At 40.4% G+C, this 24449-nt stretch overlaps 1 protein-coding gene across 1 annotated transcript in view; it reads right to left on the bottom strand.

The window, feature by feature from the left end:
- Positions 1-24449, bottom strand: part of LOC146860897 (uncharacterized) — a 1545865-nt gene that overhangs the window by 428116 nt on the left and 1093300 nt on the right. Inside the window, exons 24-25 of the mRNA XM_085646178.1 lie at positions 11339-11495; positions 9290-9418 (exon numbers count right to left, since the gene is read on the bottom strand). Of these exons, the coding sequence (XP_085502304.1) occupies positions 9290-9418; positions 11339-11495 (286 nt within the window). The remainder of the gene's footprint in view (positions 1-9289; positions 9419-11338; positions 11496-24449) is intronic.

Genomic DNA, 24449 nt, shown 5'->3' with positions numbered 1-24449 from the left:
GGCTGCGTTTAATACGACATCCCGGATGCTGACCCCCTGAGCAGCACGGCGCATTCATCGACTAATGGTCATTACGCCGTCCGGGCACACGCCTGTGGCTCCACTCCCGTGAATCCCTCCAATTTCTTTACTTGAGGCCATCGCGCTGCCATCGCGAAGTCGTGGTACACGCAGCCCCTACTGATGTGCTCCCTGAAGTGCCCCTTGATCCTCGATCTGCCAGTACCGCATAGCTGCGACGGACGGAGCCCCTTCCGAGCCCGGACGTTCCCGCATCCGGTGTTGTCACACCCACAGTCTCGTGGCAGGCCCTTCGGACTCCCCCAATTATCTTAGGCACTTATATACAGGCATGCTAATATAATGTCCTGGAGATGATCCACGCATTGCTCACTTGGATCAAAACGTTATCGACACCTTAAAACGCCTCATGCACTAAATGTGATGTCATTATTAACTGCGTAGAGACGTTACTTGCGATTTGTTTCTTAAAATTCATACTACTTGTCAAAACAAATCGCAAGCATTGCCTGAGCCTCGCTTAAATGTACTCCCTATTTTATGTTTGTATGTTTGTGTAGTAGGAGGCAGGCTTGTGTCCCACTTTTCAGTATTTGTGTTTGTTTATATCCAAAAAATGTGCTGATAAATTAAATATTGAACCTCTGTCCGACTGGATAAGTTAATCAATACAGCACTGATTAGGTCTGTATTCATTTGTTACTTCCTATCCCTACCTTCCTAGGGACCACTGTAGCACAAAATAATTCTTTGTATATATGGCAGGATTTTAACCCATTAACCCAGGATCTTTGTCAGAACAACTCACATTCGAGGACCCTTAAAGAATATAAGCAAGACTCCTGCCGAAAACTATGATATGTCACTGAATACTCTGGGAAATTACTGAAATACAGTGACCAGACATTTTAGAATAAATGCACGCTTCCTCAGTGATGAAAGGAAAGTGTGCAAACCAGTTAAAAGTGGCACTAATAAGCATTATAATCGGAAGTAACTACCGGTATATCTATCTTCTGGAGTCTTCCTACCAAAATGAGATTTATTACTTGTGGCTAAGACAATATATTTCAAAGAGAACTCAACTGTCTTTTAAAAATATAAGCTTGTCCTGAAGAAGGTGATGCAGAATAAGACAAATCCACAGAAATGCTGCATCGACACTTTGCTTTTAATATAATTGTATGAACATTGGTTTGATTTACTGTTTTTTTTTTTTATTGTTTATATGGGTTTTTGATAATATGTGAAATGTTTATTAAGACTTATTCATGTGCAGAGATTCACAGATAAAAACCAATGTATGAATATTGTGATTTTTAAAAACAAGAGCAAATAGGAGGACTGACAAAGGGGGCCGCTGCTGTTTTTGTTGAAGTGAAGTGAAGTGAAATAAGCTTTATTTCGATAAAACATATCATAAAAGCACATACATATATAACATGAACAAAATACATAAAATCAGGAGACAAACCATGAAAAATGCAATATCGTCATATTTCCAGAACAAGCAAGAGATAAAAGATACATGAAAACAGAATAAATAAGACAATTTAAAAGAGAAATACAAACAGACGATAAGATAATCAGGCTACTTAATTGAGGGCTACAAGGGCTTTAGATCTTATAAGCCAGGACCACCTCAAAAATTTCGATACAGCGCAAACATATAAAGATCGTGTGTCTGATTTAAGAATGCGCAAAGCTATAAGATGGTCACGCGTGCCCAAGTCTCTACACAAAGGTTTGAGCCAATAAGACCTTGGAATTCTATATTCAGGACATGCAAATAAAACATGTGCTATTGACTCAACTTTAGTCTTGCAAAAGGGACAAAATGGTGGTGTCTGAGAAGGTGGTTTCCAACGTGCGGTCAGCTCACGCACCAGAAGAGTGCCAACCCTAAACTTAAAGTAAAGGGCTCGATCGTAAGGCTTCTGGATAATATCGAGGTAAGGTTCATAGCGCACTTCATCTTTAAGCTTTAGGAACTCAATGGTGCTTCTGCCACCATATGGGCTAGAGTTCCTTTTTGCAATAACCCAACTCCAATATAGTTTCTTCAGCTCAGCTTTCGGGGGCGAGGTTCTATTCACCCAGGCGTCTTTAAGGCCAAGGTCATATAGCAAGCCCTTTACGTCTTTCAGCCATTTAATTTTGTGCCATCAAGGCATAGACAATATTTCAGATAGTCCCTCCGCATACTTGGCTAGCTCGGGAGTTCGCCAGAGCCGAGCCCATAGGAGCAGAGGACGTACTTTTGCCAAGTCTTTCATCGCGTGGCACCCTAGATCCATTAGTAGGGGCACTACAGGAGTGCTCTGGGGTAGTGCCATCAGTTCTTTATAGAAACTAGAGTCGGACTTGGCGAACTCGTCAATATTATTCAAGCCCCATAGCTCGGCGTCATAAAGTGCCGAGCTCACGCCTTTTGCTTTGTATATCTCCAGGGCTGGGGCTGTTGGCCTGGACGTGGAAGAACGGTGTTCCCTGAGGAGGGCACCAGTGATCCTCTTATGAGTTAGGAGCATCTTTTGTAAGTGGGGTGACCAACGCATAGTATCTGAAATGCGAATACCCAGGTAATCAAATTCTTTTACCCTTTCAAGGGTAGCCGCATTCAGGACTGGGGGACGCCCTAATTTTTTAGGAGGATTCAATATTAGGTATTTTGTTTTGGTGGTGTTTATAATAAGGCCTCTACCGTTACAAAAGGCTTGGAAACTGTCGAGGAGAGTTTGCAGACCCATAGGTGATTTGGACAACAAAAGAGTGTCATCAGCAAACAGGAGAGTTGGAATACGTTCGCCCGCCAGGGATGACGCATCAGAAGGAGCTTTCATCAGATGTTCCACTACACCGTTCACATAAAGTGAAAAAAGGGTAGGGGCAAGAACACATCCCTGGCGGACACCCCTGTTCACTGGAATTCTCTCTGTTTTCTGTCCCTGTGGGCCCCACCGTACTTGAGCATAATTTCCCTCGTGGAGTTTGATTAGTAAAGCCAGCAAGTATGGCGGAATATTCATATTAGCCAAAATGCCCCACAGATTGTCACGGGGGACAAGGTCAAATGCTGTTTTTAGGTCTATAAAAGCAAGGTAGAGACTACCCTTTCCAAGAAAGACAACCTTCCAGTAAATAAGGAACAGTCTGAAAACCTGTTCTATGGTGCCTGTCCCAACCCTAAAGCCTGCCTGATAGTCAGAGAGGATGTTATTGTCGTTCACCCAAGATTGAATCCTCTCCAAAATCACTTTCTCAGCCACCTTCTGGGATGAATCGATCAGACTAATTGGGCGGTAGTTGGCTGGGTCATCTCTACCGCCCTTTTTGAAGATCGGGACAACCTCGGCCCCTTTCCAAGATTCGGGGACCGAAGCACCATTAGCAATGGCATTGATTAAAGTGGAAAGGAGCTTCCCCCATCCAGATGGATCTAGCCTGAGGACATCGCCAGGAATGCCATCCGGACCAGCTGCCTTCTGAGGGACAATAAACTTAATAGCATTGAGCACTTCCCCTTCAGTAAAAGGGTTAGTGCTCAGTGTGTCCGTGGAGGAGGAAACCCCTTTGAAGAAGAGGTTCCCCTCATCCTCGGGCCGGGAAGAGTAAAGTTTAGAAAAATGCTCAAACCAGACCGCACTAGTAATATTACATGTCAGAAGCTCGTGGGCTGGTCTGTTTTTAGTTCTAATTATGTCCCAGAAGGAGGCTGAGTCACGTTTTAAGGAAGCCTCCCGTAATGCCTGCCAGTACTGTTCCTCCCAGACCTTTTTAGCATTTGTTACACAAATCCTGTACTCCTTCCTGGCCGTCTGGATCTTTGGTATGATCCTGCTTTTGATGGCCATGATTAGGGCGGACTTCTTCCTCCTACAGTTCTGTGTATACCAACCATCCTTAAAAGAACGCTTAGTCCCTCCTCTCGGGGGCCCACCTTTACCATGTACTCGAAATATGCTTCCTAGCTCTTTAATGGTACCTTGAAAAACTGATAGAACCTTGCCGCAAGCAGCCTCATGGTGGTTTAGCGAGATCAACTTGACTTGTGCTGCTTGCAGTATTGACCCAATCAGCAGGACTTTCTCTTCATCGAGCATCACTCTGCGCCATTTAAGGCGCCTCTCGCAATTTGCGGGGCACACCTTGAGGGTTTGCATAGAGCTAACTACTGGTGGAAACAGGGACCCATATGCTTCCTCCCATGGTGGTTTGATGCTTAGGGATAACTGGTTGTGGTCGCTATCAAATGAGGGAATTATTTCCATGTCCACCCCGTGCATCCAGAGTTTAAAGTCAAGGAGTATGTAGTCTATCCTCGAAGTGTGATTTGTCCTGTTATAAGTATGAGCGCCTTGGGGATCTGAAGCTGTTCTTCCATTTGCCGCCCTTAATCCAAACTCTAGGGTCATAGTGTTCATGAATATAACTGACTTTGTCCACCTCCTAATAGGGGGCAATGATAATGTCGGAATACCTCTTTTGGCATCATCCTCCAGCAGATCCGGAAGATCTAATGATGCGAGGGGCTCGAAGGAGCAATTAAAATCTCCTGCTATCAAAACATGGGATGCGTGGTGGCACTTGCACAATTCACCCTCAAGAAGTGGAAGTGCAGGTGACAAGGCTCCTCCACTCAAAACCCTGGCGTAGACATTAAATATATCTAAGGACTCCCTTCCCTGGGCTCTCTTAAGGGTGAGCCTTAAAATATCAGAGGAGATGTTAGAGGCCTGCCTGATGGTACACCCAAGAGAGATGCTGACCCAAATCAAAAGACCGCCCGAAGGGCGTCCTCTCCCTGTCGGGGATAAAATGGCCGGTACAAAGAAGGTGGTGTAACCAACCATGTGGCAGGGCACTGTGCTCCAGGTCTCCTGGAAAATATAAATACTATACGACTCTATTAAAGAGTTCCAATAAGGGAGATCTAATTTACTGGCAATGCCAGCTACATTCCAGCTTAGGACCCTTAGAAAAGGAACATCAGTGGCTGTATCACGTGATGCAGGAAGAATGAGAGAACTGGAATTAGCCTGAGGCAAGCTATGATTGGAGGGTAATGAAAAATAATTTGTGTCCTGAGAAGTTGAAGTGAGTTGTAATCTATGCTGCAGGGCATGAAGATTCAGATTGTTATAAGAGGGATCCCCAGCTAGTTCAATAGGTACTTCTCTATCTTCTTTATTTTGATCGCCAGCGGGGAAGTAGGAACCATCTGCAACAGAAGTTCCTTGTCAATAAGAATCATAATGACCATAGGGTTCACAGTATCTGTTGGGAGCAGACAGTGGATAGTCTGTTTCGCTAGGGGTCCAGACCCCCTTAGAGTGCCCATCATGAGCCAAGTGAAAGAAGGAGTGTGAACGGTGAAAATACACAGAGTCTGAATACAATTGGCTTAAATCTAAGCATCCTATGCCAGTAGTGTTAGGGCCTAATTGATGGTTACAAATTAACCTTGTAACGCGAGGATCTCTGAAGTTTGCAACAATGCAATCGCCAGACATTTTCTTAGGTCTATTTCCCACCCAGGAAACCCTTCTAACATGAAGGACATGACCATCCAGATGCCTAGGGAGCGGCCTGTTGGTGTTCAACCAATGCGTTGTTTTATTTTTTAATTCAATAAAAGATTCTGACTTGCCAGCTTTGAGCTGGGGAACTCCAGTTAGGACAACTGCGAAGGGTATGCACTCCGGAGGGAGGTTGATATGGGGTAGGTTTTGCTTAGTGTAGCTAGCATTGTCGTTCAATTGGGCTTGTGCAGGATCCTTGCTAGATGGTTTAGAAAGACTCTGCGTAGATTCTATCTCGCATCCTATTGCTTCACGGTTTCTGTGATTATCAGATGGACTAGGGACTAACTTTTGTTTTGTGGGTTTACTGCCCAGAGTGGGTATGGGTACTAAAGGTTTAGGATCTGCGGAAGTAACTCCATTCTTAAGCCCTCGATTTGGGGCAGCGTTTGGGTGTGGCAAGGCAGCTTGAGAAATAAACTCATTTTGGGTAGTTGGAAGAGGATCAGCAGTGACAGGATTGTCACGACCAATCTTTGAATGTAGCTTGATTAAAGATTTGAGAGAGAAGAAGTTGTCTAGAGAGGCCTGCTCAAATCTCTCGAGCCTCTCAGACAATGCCCTTACTCTTTCAGTCAGGGGAAGGATGAGAGATTTAATGAGTAATTCGAATTGGCCGACAAGGGGAGACTGGAGCTCGAGGTCATATGGTCCAGGGTTTGGGGGAAGCTGCTCGACAGGGGTTTGGGAGACCGGGTTAGTAGAATGTACAGAAGATAACCTAGTCCTTTGTTGATGGGGTGTAGGTAGCGCTGTGCGACCCACTTTCCTGTCGACAATATTGCGCGATTTGTTTTTGCATTTCTTGGGTGCTTTTATATGATCCTCCTTATGGCCACTGGCCACTCTTTTCCTTTTGCTTGGAGCAGATTTTAGCCCTGCGGTGTTAATTAGCTCAGGGGAGGCTGAGATTACAGAGGGGGGAGTTATGTTAATAATAGTGTCCAGGGCCGCTGTTGGAATAGCCAGCAAAGGTGAATATGATAAGTCTAACTGTGTTAAGGAACCATGACTTGTGGAGCTAACAGGATTAAGGTTCGCGCTAATCGCCGTACTTTGTATGGTCCCCGGTGTAATACCATTTGTTTGGGTGTTTTCTGGAACGGGGGAAACAGCTAATGCAATTTTGCCCAATGAGGAACGTTTGTCATTGAGCTGGTCAAGGGAGAGTCGGCGTTCTGTAATGGCAATTTCTTTCTTAAGTACAGAACAGGCACGTATTATAAAATGATCTAGGGTGCCACTAACTGTCGCCCCGCCTAGCCCACCTCCCTCACCCGAGCGCGTAGACATTGCCATAAAATTAGAATTAGAATAGACACAAAGGTCACAGCCTGTAATACAATTGTCTATATGCCATTCGCACGATGACCTCACTAAGCCTTCACAATGTACAATATCATGGCACTTTACCACATGCAGCAGTACAGGGGGGCTAAGAGATATGGCCCGGCCTCCTATGGCCTCTGACGGCCACAGACGGCCCGCCCTTTGCCCGGGCTTAGCCCGGCGCCGCCCGCGCGCGTCCCGTGACGCGGAGGGAGCCGCGATCTTTTGTGCGCCTCCGGGCGCGTAGGTGGCGTCAGGGCTCGCAAAGGAGTCTGGGGGCTGTTGTCTCCCCCCGCTCTCGGCCGCGAGGTGTAGTGGCGGCGGCGGGGGAGACACACAGCAAGAAGAAGCCCAGAATTGGTGGCAGCAACGCTGAGACGGCAGGGCAGCAAGGAAGTCCCCCAACAGGTATGCGAGGTTCTGCAATTTGAGTTTCCCTGAGCTGTTTTTGTTTTACATCTTAGTATAAGATTGATCAATGTAAAAATGTAATGAAATATTTATTTGTAATATTGACATTCAGTCTGTGGTTCTGCATATAAATATCAATTATTGTGATTCAGCATTATATGAATATAAAAGGAACATTTTTTTAATAAATGAGGAGACATCTTTTGCAGAAAACAGATTTTATGCATTTTGAGTATGTATGCATGAATGTGATAATAGAACAATAGGGGTGTTCCACAAGATTGATTGAATCAGCACAAGGGGGGGGGTGGCGATAGTTTTTTTAACCCAAACTTTGCATTCAATACTTTTTATTACTTCATAGAGGAGGATGGGTTAGCCCTGACAAATTTTTAGATGTACTATTTCACCTTTTTTGCACAGTTCTTGTCCATATTTTAAAAAAAGGACATCAATTTACTTTGCATTATGTTGGTGAATTAGTGGATCTTATGTTTCAGGACAACAATATCCAGAATAGATTGTGTTTAATTAAATCCTCTTAGAAGGTCTGGTAATAGGTCTTGGTTCTCAGCCAGGTGAACATATTTTTTTTAATCATTTTGGGATACCACAGCTCAATGCAGCATCTACTCTTCGTCACTTTGGCTTCAACAACTCTGCTGGAATTCGACCACTCAATAGTGATAAGATGATAAAGAAAGGGGTATTGTAAGATGACACATTTTTTATCCAATAATACATGGAAAACACGGAATGATATAGATGGGTCAATTGTAGTTGATATAAAATGGATGCAATGCTCATATAGCAGGATCTATGAGTTCTTAAAAAAGATACTTCCTTAACAGTTTGCTTAACGTTATTACAAACTTTGGTAAATATGCGGGGTACACTATTAATTGGTCCAAATTCGTATTGTACGCATTGCACGATCACCCGCATCGCCTACCCCATGGCTACACAATAGAACTGGCGTCTGAAGGCTTTAAGTACCTGGGCATTTTCGTCACCCCCAGATCCCAAATTGTTTTATGAGATTAATCTTGTGGGCCCCCTTAAGCGGCTACAGGAAGATGAAAGCAAAAGCATAAAATACATTCAGCACAGTTGCCAACAGATGGTTGAGGAAAGAAAATACAAATATATCAAAAAACATCTTGAAAAGATGTCAATGATTTACATTTTTCAACCCTCAGAGGTGCAAACTTTCTTAAAATGCAATTTTAGGCCAAATGGGTACTATATTGCACACCGGACCCTTCACATATGATGTTCCCACGTAACCCAGCTTCATGCTTTAGGTGTAACAGTCTAAATAATGATAATTGATCCCATATAATATGGTCCTGTGATAGACTCAAATATTTTTTAAATCAAATTATGAATATATCGATAAAGAATGTATTATACAAATCCCACGTATTCCATGTATATCATTGATAGGATTTTTTCCTATGCAAGGGCAGCATATAGATTCCACAAATTGGTATATAGTAAATATTAGTAGCCCATTTCTTGATATTGTAGCATTGGAAAACTTCTATAAACCCGACTTTTCACAATGGCTCACTAAAATGTTCAAGGTGTGACAGCAAGAAGACCTTTATGTGATTTATACAATATACATTTTGAATTGGGATATTTTACACTTCTGTGATGGTTTGAAAATTAATTATGGTATCTGTAACTAAGAGATTCATTTAATGTATATTGTCAGCACTTGAAACGTACTTTATTATGGACAGCACTTCTATGAATCATAACTTTATTTATCCATTTCACTCTCTGCATGAAACAATGTTTTGGGATTTTTTGCGGCTTTTAGACATGAATGTAAGATATGTTCTTGATGTAATATATTTCTGTTTTCCTCTTTTGTACCTCCAAAAAATTAATTTAAAAAAGAACGACATCAGTACAATATACATCACACTCTGCTCTACCTTCCAGATGATTGGTGTGCTTGTCACATTTGCCTTGAGGGTTCTTGCATGTTCTGAGGCATGGGTCTCCACAAGGTTTGTAGTGCCACATGCAGTGCCCATCATGGTTGTAGAAATCACAGAAGACAGCTGTAAAATATGCAATCAACATTGGTAAAGATCTGTTATAGAACTCTGAAACTATAGTAAGAAATCAACCAGCAAATGAAGATGATTTATTCTTCGTCAGTGACAAGACCAAAGCTTTATGGGGAAGTCGGTGCACAGTAGAGATACATCTTCATATGTCCAGTTCCCTACTGGGAACTCCTACCCAGGTTAAACCATTCCTCTAGGGTAGATCTTTTCTTATTTTATCATCCACTTCTATTGTGGCAACACGCAACTTACAAAAAAACAGAATGGAGAGGATAATTGGCTCTTCCAAAGAGATCCCTGATATACGCCATCATCTACTCATTTATGGGAAGGTTAAACGAATAGCAATGTGGAGCTGGAGCAAACCACCACTACCATATGCTAAGCGACTTCAGAGGTCCCCCACTTTACGGCTGAATTAACATATATGTATATATATTTATATTTATATATAAATATATATAAATACCCACATACATATACATATACACACACATACATATATATATATGTGTGTGTGTGTGTGTGTGTGTGTATTTATATATATATTTGTGTATACACACATATATGTGTATATATAAATATATATTTCCAATACCCCTTCACAACAAAAGATGACAATGCTGAGTGTGGTTGCGCATAGATATATTGATGTCAGGCCACCATTGCACGCATTGCGGCTGCCACCAGCCTCGTTCACCGATATCGAGGCACCATTACATTTGGCAGTTTCAATTGTGATGTGAGAATCATAAACAGTGCAGACAGACTGGTAGCTTTTTTTGTTTTGTTGTTACAGTCTTTCTGATCTTTCTTTTCATAACAATTTTTTACTGCTGCAAGGTTTGACATTATATTACATGCCCCACATCAATAATACATTTCTTAGCATTTTATAGATTGCCCAGTTTATTTTGGAAACATGGACAGATCGCTAAAAGTATGCTTTTAAAAGCAATTAAATCATTATTATGCAAATTTGCTTATAATATAATCCAAGTGGGTACTTCAATCATCTTGCATTATGTTGTCATTTGATTGTGATACAGCCCAAGTGGTCAAACTAAAAATATTGAATTCTCTCCTGTCATTGCATATTTGGGCAATCTGTTTAAGTGTGCTCTACTTGTGCTAAATGTGTAATTAATTCCTACTTGTTTGCTTTAAAAACTGTTCTCCAGGTCTGAGAGGTATTACTGCAGATTAATTAAATATAGTTATAGGTGTGTATGCAGATCTTCTTCCACATTAGGGCCACCCGTGTTCTTGGTGTCTAACTCTATGATGTAAGAAGATTCTAATTTTCTCAACAGTTTTTCTCTATTTCCTCCTCTAATGCTAGGGGCCACTGCATCTATTACATATATACATGCACACACACACACACATAGATATATATACCTATATATCTATGCATCTATATATAATTACAGATAGATAGATAGATAGATAGATAGATAGATAGATAGATAGATAGATAGATAGATAGATAGATAGATAGATAGATAGATAGATAGATAGATAGATAGATAGATAGATAGATAGATAGATAGATAGATAGATAGATAGATAGATAGATAGATAGACAGATAGACAGATAGACAGATAGACAGATAGACAGATAGAGAGATAGACAGATAGACAGATAGACAGATAGACAGATAGACAGATAGACAGATAGATAGATAGATAGATAGATAGATAGATAGATAGATAGATAGATAGATAGATAGATAGATAGATAGATAGATAGATAGATAGATAGATAGATCAGTTTTTGGAAGGTAGCATTTCTATTGACATTTCTTAGCAAACCTAAGGCAAGGTCTGTCATCTGCCCAAGGGTTCAGGAAATAGTTGGAAATCATTACGCTTGGTCATTAAGTTTTCGATGTCTAGGCAAGCACTCACGGCAGACTTCGGGGCTCCTCCAATTAATGCAGATGCCAACCTCTCTACAGGTGCTGGAGTAGGCAGCAATGGCAGTGCAGAGGCACTGGCAGTCACCGCCACTATTGCAGGAACATGTGTCGGATACACAAGCTTTGAAATACTGGACCGGGTTTACCTGAAATACACACAATTAGTTAATAACAAGCGCTGAACTGCGCACAAGGAAAATCATCACAAAAGGAGAACATTTCAGGTGAAGACATTCCAGTGACATCCAAGCATTAGAAAATTCCAAAATATTTCAAACTGGAAAATATTATTTTCCTTTGACAAAGACATACTTACATAGTTGTCCAGCTTCTACCACATTTCCAGTTCTTAAGAATCATAAAGCTAATTCAGATGTGGTTTCAATAGATTTTATAAATGTAAGATGAGAAATATATGTTTGTTACTAAAGCTTTGGATCTATGGTAAGGAGAAAACTCTATCTTGAATTTTAGAACAGCTTCCTGTGTGCATTTTCCACAGCATTTACTTTGACACTAAAGGTCAATATCCAGTCCTGTATACTTAAAATGCTCTTCCTGAAATTGGCAAACCCTCATTCTGAATTCCTATGAGGCACACAGTCAGCAGAAATATTGAGCCCTAAATATATGATTGCCCTTATCTCACAGTCTCTCAGCCTGAAGTTGTGTATATTCTGAAGATGTCTGGGATTGTGCATGGCCTTCTTTTGTGTCCCAGCATTTAAAAATATCTATCAACCAATATTTCCTTTTAGATAATTGTGTTATAATATTTTTGGAAAGTGCCTTCTATGACACAGAAGCAATAGTAGTCTTTCTTTTGTGATGAATATAAATAGCGGTTTTTGCTGCTTATTCTCAGCCCTTCAGTCCTGGTCCTTCAGTATTAAGATTACTTAGTTTGGAATACTTGGCAATACTTAACACCTTAAATTAGGATTAAATATTAAGAATTGCGGTTATATTTTTATTGACAAAGAGCAGCAGTAGGAAATTGTTAAGAAAAATAATGATAATAACGAATACTTGCTTGGTCCAAATAAAATATTAGGCAGCACATACATTAAAAGTCTAAGACGTTGTGTATGTGCATGCAAGTATGTACGTGTGTGTGTATGGGCTGTGCTTGCAGGATGTGTGCAAGTGTCTTTTGTGGATGTTTTTGTGTGTTCCTTGCACATGTGTGCTTCTGGGCAAAAATGTATGTTCTAGTCCCCTAAATGATCACCCACATACAATTCCAACCAAGCACTTACAAAGTCTAAAGGTCTGACATTTACATTTCGTTTTACCATTCTAACATGGCCATCAGCTAATAAAACTAAAATGTCGATCAAGTGTCACAACACATGTGTCATGAGCATGTGGAGCAACTTACTCAGATGGATGTCTTCCAATACGTGTAAATGTTTAATTCTGCACTGTGCTTGCAATCATGCATGAGATATGTGTTGAATGTAGCTGCATATGCCGTGGCATGTGCACTTGCACAACACATTTAACTTGATGCACGGTAGCCTCTTTGGCTTATTTTAGTTTAAAGGTCTAACATATCCATGTCTAACAAGATTACTTTGGATGTCATCCCAGAGTCATTGGATGATAATTCAACTGCTGTAGAAGTTATATTCACATCATTAGATATCATCAAGCTCTTGAAGTCATCATCAGAGTTTAGAAACTTACCCTTGATGACTTGAGGATGACTTGAAAATGAGTAACTGATGAATCCACAAGATGGTATTGTTTGTAATGATTAGAGGATGAGCAATCGATTACTTCTCAATTTGAGATTGTTTCTGATGACTTGAGAATGATTTGAAGATGAATATCTGATCACTTTATAGGCACTAACAAAATAAACTGGTCACCTGGCTAAAAGGAGGTAGCCATTTTGCCTGTGCCTACCACAAAAGAAAGGGTTGTGGAGCTAATGTACATAGCTACAAGGTTCCCAGTACTATGCGGGAAATGCTACTCGAGTTCAGGTTAATTTACTTTGAATTCTGGGATATGTAGTCACATTTTATAATGGAATAAACATGACTAAAACTCCCAGAATTCAAAGACAAAACCTGGACCGAAGCAGCACTTCACTTATTATTTGGCAAATTGTACTGTAATGGCTTGGTCGAGGTCTGCTCCTTTGTTTTTACCTTGCACTTCCCGACCTAGAGATATTTTGGTACCACTAAGAGGACATGTATTAGAAATCAACGCTACTCAATCACGATAGAACAGGGTAGATTGGGACAACAGAATCTGCAGTGTGGGAAGGGTCTTTCGATGAGAAATAGACAAGGTCAATATGACTACCCATGCTGGCAGATCATGGTTGTCGAGGTCCCTGAATAAATGACAGCAGGGTATGTTGCAATTGAAAAAAGTAATTGATTGAGCTTAAGTTTACCTGCCTTTGTTAAGACATTTGATTATTTCTTGATATGTATTTACATTTTAAGTTTATGTTATTCATTTGTTAAACAAGTGAAAATAAATAAATAAAATAAAGAGACCCCTATCTAGTGGCTGAATTTCAGTGAGAAACTTGAACATCTAGGATTATTCCGAGTTAGTTGCCCATACTGTGTGATCCTAGGTAAATGCTTTATTTCTCAGAGCCATCATACCTTCCAACACAGGAGTTCATTTTGTGCGCTGTACAAAACTCTGTTTTGTTTCATTTAATTACCTTTATATGTTGCTTCATCTATAATAACGATCGGGCTACCGACAGACGACGCATGACCTTATATATCCAGAGTGGAAATATATCCAGAGTGGAGTTAGGACTGTTTCTCAGTTTGTGCTTAAAAACTTTCACTTTTAATAGATCATTTTCTTGCATTTTGAAGACAAATAATTTTCTTCTAACATGAACTTTGCAGCCCTGCCAAGTGCCACGCATCGCAGGTTAGATTGACTCATTTACGTGCAGATTCCTGCATCACCGCACTGAAATTTAATGTCAATTTAGTAGTGCCTCTCTGCCTCCACATTTCCTCTAGGTGCTTTCAACACAACATTGCATCTGTCAGTTTGAAGTCTGTTGTCTGTAGTTGAGGAGAGATAAGATGCTAGAAGCCTCTCGCTGTTTGGTGTCTCCCTGCCCTCCACTACTACATTTAATTTCTGAGTTGCGTGTCCCTTACTGTTTTTTTTTCTTGTCCCGTGCAAAAAAAACCACACATATTGTTTTAATGGGTATATTTTTCAATCTGCTTGAAGTACATATTTAGTATATTATTATTATTTCTTATGTCAAAACAACCAGTTTGCTAGTCATTTTGAATAGAGATCATTTTGCACAGCTGGAAGTATAATTTCTATATGTATATGGCACTGAGCAAGCACCCATCTGAGTGGAAATGTTATTGCGTTCATTTTTCAATCAATAACAAAAACTCATTTATAAATACCAAGACTGTGAACAGTAGTAGTTACATAGCAGAGTGCAGGATTAAAAACATGGGAGTGTTGTTCTTTTGGTCTTTGAGCGTAAAGTCAACAGGGTTAAATGATTGGTTCTCAGCAGGTGTCACCTAATCATGTTTAACAGCAGTAGATAAGATGCTGTAGTTCACCACAACCTGTCTAGCATGAAAGTACAGAAATATGTAGCCGGACTGCTGCCATATGTGCCACTTTAAGCTTGTTCTGCTTTTTTAGCCTCCTGCAAGCTTTAAAAACAAAACTACAATTCCCAGTATGCAGCTTTGCATGCTTTAAAAAACTGAAGATGTCACCCAATATTTTTCTGAAATTTTTTGTTTCACTCGCATGACTACTGCGTTAAAGTATTACTCTATGTCACTCAAAAACTAATTTAATGTCACGCAGAATCACATGGGCAACATTGAAACGTTAAAAAAAGCGAGGACGCGTGTTAGTAGAAAGGCAAATGTCTCCGCGTGTCTTGGGCAAGGGAGCCAAACTAGAGAGTGCGGGAAATGACATGCTCAGCATGCTTGGATATCGTACTTACTTTGGTCCTCGAGGAACCTGAAGTGGGACCTACCCTTGTCCAGCTATCCGTGGGTGGCCGGTGTGTGTTGTCAAAAGGCCTGATATAGGGATAATGGGTGGCGGTCATACTGGAATCCAGTTACAGGGCCCTCTACAAACAAGCCTCCCCGCTTTCCCCGCTTTACTGGCTGTGGTTTTCCAAGACACGCTTTTTAAGCGCAGCGCGTCAACAAGGGGGGGTCGCTTAAGGCACGCATGTAACTTTGCCAGCCTTGTCTGTTCTGGGACTTCCTCATTTAAGTGTAGCACGTCTCTCACACGAGGTGCACATGGATGACAGCCCATACAGGCAGTTACTGCTTTGCTTCATGAGTGCAGTGCGACACACCTTTGAGGAGCAGCACTTCCATATCTCTCTCACACGAGGTGCACAAGGCTGACAACTCAAACTGGCAGTTACCTCTTCGCTTTATGAGTGCAGCGCAACACGCCTTTGAGGTGCAGCCCTTCCATAACTAGAGCCGCTCACGGCCTACATATATATTTTGCCAGGTTAACCAGGTTTTAGTGATGACCGGGACATCACCACAGATCATTGGCCCTTTCCTTCACTATATGTAGCGCGTCTCACTGCAGCTACCACTTCACTTTATAAGTGCAGCACGACACGTCTTTGAGGTGCAGCACTTCCATAACTAGAGCCGCTCACAGCCAGGATATCAAATTTGCCAGGATAACCGGGGTTCAGTGATGACCGGGACATCACCACCGATCATTGGCCCTTTACTTCACTGTACGCAGCCCGTCTAGAGTGGGAGCCACAACCAGCATTTATCGGTATCAGCACGGCAGGGATTCACTTGATTAGTGCAGCTCATCACGGATTACTTGAGCATTAGATGCTCAGGCCTTATGCTGGCTTTTCTACTTGCCCTTTTACTTCCAATGACCATCCCTAGTTTGCACTAGGCACACTATCTGCATAACAATTGATTGCACAAGGCCTTGTCATTGGCAACTCCTTTAATGCAGCTCATCACGGATTACTTGAGCATTAAATGCACAGGCCATATGTTGGCTTTTCCTACTTGCCCTTTACTTCAAATGGCCGTCCCTAAGTTGCACTAGTCACACTTTTTGCATAACAATTGACTGCACAAAGAGACCATGTCATTGGCAAACTCCACGAGGTTCGGCCACACGCTCACGATAATTGATGTATGAGCACTTGATGACATGGTGGTGCGGTGGTATCCCTATAAATTGTTTTGTAAAAGGTTTGCAAAATGTTTGTTCTCCTGAATGTTGATAACGTTTCTCTTAGTAATCAACACCAGGTATCACCATGCCGAATTAGCTGCACTTCTAGACGGCTACGTCAGAAACACTCACGATGGAGATCCATGGTTTGTCTGCTTAATCGTCACAAACATGTCAAGGTATACTCTCTTGAGAGTTCTGTGTTTTCAAAAATGTATGCTCTGTAACTTCAATGTATGTTTTCTCGAGGTGCGTACTTGCCTTCCCTCCTCCTTTTCTCTCTCCACCTGGGCAAGATACATGCCCACCACCCTCCCTTCTTTCATGACTTTATGAATTTCCTTTTCAGTGTGACCCAGGTCATGTTTCATCAAGTATTAACTTACTGTATGATACACCTTCTTGATCTTCTAGGTGCTACCTTTTTCCAGAAGGTATTTTGTACCTCACTTATGATTTGTTTTTTTACACACTAAGGACAACTTAGGAATCCTGACATAAGGAACATGACTTTGCATTCCTCCCTCCCTTACACTACTTGCTGCCCCTCGCAGAGTAGATGAGGATTACAGGTCCTGATCAATTGCCGAGATCCGTACAGACTTTTTCATAGGCAAGAAACATGTCGACCCTCTGCACAACTCACTAGAACTGACACAGGTCTAATTTTCCCCTCTCAGTTCATGACTTTTAAGTCTGTTTTACTCATGGCCCAGGTACTCCTTGAAAAAACTCCTTATGGAGAATCCAGGAGCCACTTTTAAATCACACCCACACAGTCCCACCTCTACTCCTTTCACATAGGTTTCCCCTCACATAAACCATCTAGCTCCACGACGGCAAAACCGAGAAGACCTGTGGCGAAGAGCACCCCTGCGGGGCCTGTTGGGCATTGCAGCGCCGACGCAACGAGGAACTTCCCTTTGAGGAAGTATGACACCCCCTTGGGGTGTGTGAGGGCCCTTGCTCCTTTTTGGAGCTATTCCTGGACGAGCACTAACTACCCTGTCCTGCCAAGCACCTACTAACGACTGCCATACTGGCGTGGTCTGACACCCTTTTCCTCCTTCCAATTCCCTAGGATCAGCATACTCTTTGCCTTTAGCTGATGGTTGGGGCCCGTTTGTTGGATCTATCAAGCCCCCCGTCCCTCCATGTGAGACTTTAAACATTGAAACGTAACACATCAGCAGTCTGAAAACTTGATAGCTATGTCTTTGTTGCAGGGTGACATGCCAAATATTCAAGCCTGAGTCAACCCACAACTCAGTTCTCCATGTCAATTTGTTGGCTAAACCCCCTATATTTTATGGGGTATCAAAACACTGGTTGTGCTTGTGTGGTGATGTCATGGTATCACACACCATGACATCACCACATTTGGCTACGGAAGAGCGTGTTCCAGAAGGGGGGACCAGCACAGTCTGGCTCAAGCATTCTAAAGCTCGTTGTCTTTTCTGTGCCGGTGCCTTTTTGGAAGTGTGCCGGCAAATCGCTATGTTTGAAGAGTTGCGCTGTTGAGGAGGCATTAGCAATACCATGTTTATTTTGCCAGCTTTCTTTGTAAAGAGCTTTCACCCATTTGAATGTTGTTGGAAATGAATCCCAGTTGGCACCAGTAATATTCTAATTAAAGTATACACATTCTTAGTTGTTCCCGGGATGGAGATTTCACCAAATTAAATCACCATTGCTTTCCAGCACATAATTTTGCCCATCGCTTCCCATTGCAGCATTTTGCTCAGTGGCAAAGCATATTCAAGAGAAGTTTAGTGACTGTGATATGCACAGATCCTGCGTTTCATATGTTTTGCTCGCAGAATTTTAGCAAAATACATTAAATTGTGTTTCAACTATGGCACACACACATCTTGTGAGTTACGTATTTTGTATTAACTGTGGTGTGCACACAGTGGCAGAGCTTGCCATGGGGATGACTGTATTTACCTCACATGGATTATAGCTAAATGTCGGCTGATTGGGACATGCAGTAGCCAAGTAGCCCTTAGAATAATCATATCAGATTTAAACTAGGCATATGTTTGTGCTATTGCTAAGTTTCTGGGCAAAATGTGCAAAGGCATTGACAGCTATTGTTTAATCTCATTAACTTCTCCCAGACTTTATAAGAAATTACCACACCCACTCTGAATCTATGTTTGGCAATCATTGTCACCTTAGTATGAATGTTATTTGCAATGCCTAAGGAAGTGTCCTTGTCTATCAGGTTTATACTTGTATTTCACCCTTTCAGTCTCTATTTTAGTGCTCTTCTGTGATTTAGCCAGTAAATTGAGGGTGTTGACCTTTCAAATAAAGTTTTATTAATTATTTTATCTGGCTTTTTTAATGATATGTTATTTCATAATGATACATCATTTTACATTCTCTTATCGATTTGTTCTTAATTATGCTCTGTATACCTTTATTATAATATCTATTTTGTATTTATTGTACGCTTTTATGACTATTATTGTTGAATAAAGTAAGAGATTTATTGATTGAATCCCAGTTAGCACCAGTAATATTCTAGTTAAAATATATACACGTTCTTAGTTGTTCCCGGGTTGAAAATCTCACCAAAATAAAATACCATTGCTTTCTAGTGCAGCATTCTGTCCATTGCTTTCCAGTCCAGCTTTTTACTCAGAGGCAGGGGTCATTCAAGTGAAGTTCATCGATTTTGACATGCACACATCCTGCGTGTCATATTAAAAAACCATCGCTTTCCAGCGCATAATTTCGCCTATCTATTCCAAGTGCAGCATTTTGCTCAGTGAAAAAAACACTTTCAAGTGAAGTTTAGCAATTGTGATACACATATTTCCTGCATGTCACATTTTTTGCTTGTAGCAGTTTGGTGAAATACACAAATACACATCTTGCATGGTGCATATTTTATATCAACTGTGAAGCGCAGTGGTGATTGTGTTAGAAAAATATTTTGATGTTCAACCTAGTTCAAAGAGAACAATGTCAGGAGGAGTCCATTGACTGTTATGTAGCAGCATTATGTATTCTTGCTGTTGATTGTGAGTTCCAAAATGTTACTACTCAGTTGATACGGATTGTTGTTAGGCTTTGCGATAAAAAAGTACAAGAAAAATTGTTGACACAAGAATCCCACCCTTTCTAAAACAATTGATATAGTAAAAAACATTGAGTTGTCACAAAAGTCATGTAGAGAGTTGACACGCAAAGAACATTGTGGGGCTGTTGCAGAAAAAGAGTCATGGCATGTCTAACTGGCCTTTCAGAACAGGAAAACGGTGGAAAAAAGAAGAGAAAATCCATAATCTATTTTTCAGGCAGAGAAAGATTCGTTTTTGGAGAGCATTTTCAAATCACACACCTAATGGATGTCCTTGTCCAGGAAAAAATTTAAATTGTAGAATCTGTGGGAAGTTAGGAAACTTTGCTAAATTGTGTCAGTCTAATAAGTAGAAAACCAATTCAGTCCCAGAGAGGGAGTTTAGTGAAGGGTCAGAAGATAAGCAAAGTTTTGGAAAGGATGTAGTTTGGTGGTTCAAGAGGGTGAATCAGATTGTGTTGACCCTTATGGGAACCTTACAGTTAATGTAAAAGTACAAAATGTATTGATTGATTTCGGGGGCAAGACTGACCATGATTACAGATGAATTGTACAAAGAGAATTGGCAGGATAACGAGTTGTGTCTTCCTGACAGGAATCCTGTTTTGCATGGTGCGAGGAAAATTGAGTTAACTGGGTATTTGAGACTTTTTGAGAGTTCAGATCAGTGAAGGACAATGTCTGGGTCAAGTCCTACAAGTCTGTCTTCAGAGATAAATTGGGCAGGATAAAAGGGTTCTAACAAAAGATTCATGGTCAAGGAGATGCCAGCCCAGTCAAATGCAGGTGATAGGATGCACCACTCAGTGTTCCATTTTGTCTTTCTCGCAACCCACAGTATTGGAACGTAAGCGGAAGCTGAGTTTCAACTCGCAGTGTGAACAAGGGGTGAAGATAAGTTTTGCTGCTTGACACTGTGCATATTCAGCCTGAGCTACTGAAGAGGGAGAGACTATTGTCTTTTATTACTTTCTTTATTAGTCAATGATACCTAACTCAGTGATACAACTCTTTTAAAAGTGCTTTCTAGTGGTATTTGCTTGTTGGATAGCAAATAAGGGCAATTATACTGCCATTCGATGATTCAACTTATTTTTGTACCAGTGGGGCATTAAATTGCCATAGATACCAGTAGAAAACTGTTCAGGTGACAATCCTAGACAGTGCAGAAAATGTGGCAATTCCATTTGGGGTGGGGTAGAGGGGTATATGCTAACATCTCAACAAAAGTGGGGCAGACTCACTTGAAGTTTGTGCTAAATTAGTTAAAATGTGCATGTCCTCTGCTTAATTTAAATACGTCACTACTCTGTATCAAAATTCTGTCTTTTGAAGGGATAGTCTATGCTCACACAATTATATGAACTTCAAATATATTGCTAACCATTGACTGTAACTAAAGAAAGGTCTGGTACTAAGGCAAGATGCCTATATGCTCATATTAAGCAACCTCTTCGTTTACTAGGATAATTTTATTTAAAAAAAAGGGGTTGGAAGAGGTTTGTCATCAAATAATCCAGCTCTGCAACCACATTTACGTATCTAAAAACTGTGTGAAATATCTGGTGAGGCCTTCTGGTAAAATGACTGATGAACCCCCAGAGCAACTTCTCTTTTCAGAAGCTTTAAACCAGGGCCTTCCCTTCTACAGACACAGGGAGAACTGCTTCTTCAACTCAGAAAATGATCCATTTTTATGATGGCAACCTCGTTGGATTCCGCCATGGAACGGATCCTCCATGAAATTTCTACAGTGGGTCAAAGGTTGGAAAGTATGAAGACCTCAATATCTACCCTCACGTTGAAGACTAAATGCATTCGTACAGATATTGCTGCATTCCAGAACCAGATTGATGGACTAACAACATGAATAATAGCGGTAGAGAACCGTCTTGATGTTCTACCAGACCGAGACCAGTAGCTTCTCTTTCTCAGAAGCAAGATTGTGGATTTGGACGATAGGAATCATCGAGATATCATCCGTCTCTTTGGCTTTCCTGAAAGGATGCAAGGTTTAGATGCAAAATCCATTCTTAGAGAAACCCTTCCAAAACTCACTGGTATTACGTTTGTCCCACCATTGGAGATGCAGAGACCTCATCGTATAGGACCACTCAACAAAGGGAAGAACATGAGACCACGACCGCTCATTGTCTGCTTCCTTCGTCATGAACAAGCTCGTCAATTTATAACTGCGGCTCGAACCCATGGCCCATATGTATTTGAAGGCCACGAAATTAAAATGACAGCAGATTTATCTAAAGAACCCAGTGGACGTTGTAAAGCTTTCCTCTTCCTGAGACCTCGTCTGCGGCAGCTTGATCTCAAATATGGCCTTTTTAAACCTGCACGTTTGCGAATCACTGAAGGAGGAATATCTAAAGAATTCTTTAATCCAGAAGACCTATGTCATTTTCTGAACAGTCTATCCCCTCAAAATATGGAATGTATTGCATCCCTATTAGAACCTGGTTCCCAAAAGCAGTCTTTAGGCTCTATAATATGCTCAATTGAGCCCGACATAACCCGAGCCTGTCTCAAAGCAGAGGACAAAATCCAGATTGACTTATCCGCTCCCTAGGAGATCGTGCGCAAGCTCTTCAGGCAGTGGCTGACCTTACACAAGAAAAAGACAGAGACAAATCACGTTCTCCTCTGAAATCTTCTTTATTGGAAGAGGGTGTGTCTTGATCTAGTTTGCCTGAGGGTCCTTCTACGACAATGAGAAACTGAGGACTGTCGTCTTTATATCTACTTACGTTGGTGATTATTCCCCCCCCCCAAAAAGAAGAAAAAATACACTTTAAGTAGTAGTAATCTCCATATAGAAATGATATTGAAATAATATGTTTTCCTTCAATGTTTCCTTCCCTTTTTCTGGGGATAGTTTGTCCAGTGCTCTTATTAATTGATGCATTCTCATGCATTAACAAGCTGATGAACATTCGCTTTATTCCTTCCTGTTGAATATAAGGAATTTGACTGCCTGAACATTTATTCATCCTGCTAAACATTATTTACATTATAATGTTTCACGGAAATTGCAGTCGTGCTACGCAAAGCTCCGCAAAATGATAAAAAATCTCCGCGAGCATGCAAAAGTTCAGCAAACACGCGGCATTGCTTGCTCCGCCTGTTCTCGAACGCTGTGTGGTGCTCGGGAAGAAATATCTCACAAACACGCATTTTCAAAGCGCAAAAAAGCAATAAATTCCTCAAATCTGCGTATCGCGGAATTTTTGACAATCCCGCGTTCTCCGCGGAACGCAAAATTACCCAAATTCTGCACATTACGCGAGCGGAACGGAATTTACCACCCAGGCCTAGTTTTTTCACTCTCCAATATATACTTATGATAATATTTCACTGTTCTCATAGAGTTTCCCAAAAACCATGAGTGTTTTACATTTCTAGTATTATCCATTCTATAGGAAATAATTTCACTTGACTAGTTATATACTTGAATTTCTGCCTATTTGATAAACATTGTATGCTTTATTGTATTGTTATACTTTTGACCTCCTATTGCATCTCTCCTCCCTCCTTTCTTTTCATCCTAATTTATCTATTTAATATTTAATATGTATTTATGTTGTTATTTATCAATGATACTATTTAACTATGACAATTTTTACAATTGTAACTATTAAAATACTCAGTTTTATTGATGTTCATTACTAAATTATTTAACTGTTATAATTCTCAACTGTTACTATTTCTAACCTCTAGTACTATTTTAAACCTTATTTAATCGTATATATCTTGTGATAATATCATATGAAATAGACTTTCTTCTTTTCTTTTCTTACTTCTCTCATTCTATTCTAATTTTCTTTTTCTCCTCCCTCAAATATTACTTTTATTATATTCCCTTCTACACTTATTATATTCAATTGTTTCTTACTTGTAGTAATTTTATTCCCTATAGCGTCCTCCTGCTCGCAATTCATTTTACATTCTTTTCCCTTTTCTCTTTTCTTTTCCTTCCTTATTCAGTAAATATTAGTGATATTATTATATTAGGCTAGTATTTAATTAATTAATTGAAAGTGATAATGATTAACTGTGTTGATATTTCACTATTTTACTGTTTAACATAATATTTGATTATTATTATATTTAATGTTCAAATTGTTAATATAATGTTACACAAAGCTTTTCTAATGGCATTCTGTTTTATATATGATATTTATATTTTTTCACATAATACTGATTTTTCTCTCCTCCTCCCCGTCTATCCTTCTATCGAGCTCCCCTTCTCTTTCATTATACCCTAATGTTACCTCTGTTCTTCCTTTATCCTTCCCCTTTTCTACTTTTTAATCTAATTTTAATATCACAGTTCTTTATAATTGAACATTACATAGCTATGCTTTGTTCAAATGTTAACCTTCTTACTGCCAATAATATTATACGGTGGTATTCTTTCTGTTTACTTTGCCGCCGGATGGGGCTCCTCCGGTGCATAAAGCCTGAATGTTTAGACCCGTTGAGAACAGTTCCATTCCCCAGAACTGCGTTGTTTTTTACGTAGCATATTTATCTCCTTTTTCTATTTATTTATTTTTTCTTTTAATCTCTTTAGTGCTCTAATCCTTATTATTATTATTTGTTTTCCTGTGTATTAACAAGAGTCACATATCTAATTTCCTTCCTTACCCTGGTTTTCTGTCTATGTTTCCATTACGGATCTTTCCCTAATCGCTTGTTTTATTCTTATCTTTATACCCCTCCCTTCCTTGCATAGTTTTTACTCCTATAATCTATTGTTTACTCTTTC

The sequence above is a fragment of the Triturus cristatus genome, chromosome 3_1 (assembly GCF_964204655.1).
Source record: "Triturus cristatus chromosome 3_1, aTriCri1.1, whole genome shotgun sequence".
Classification (NCBI taxonomy): domain Eukaryota; kingdom Metazoa; phylum Chordata; class Amphibia; order Caudata; family Salamandridae; genus Triturus; species Triturus cristatus.
This window is presented reverse-complemented; position numbering and strand designations above follow the sequence as displayed.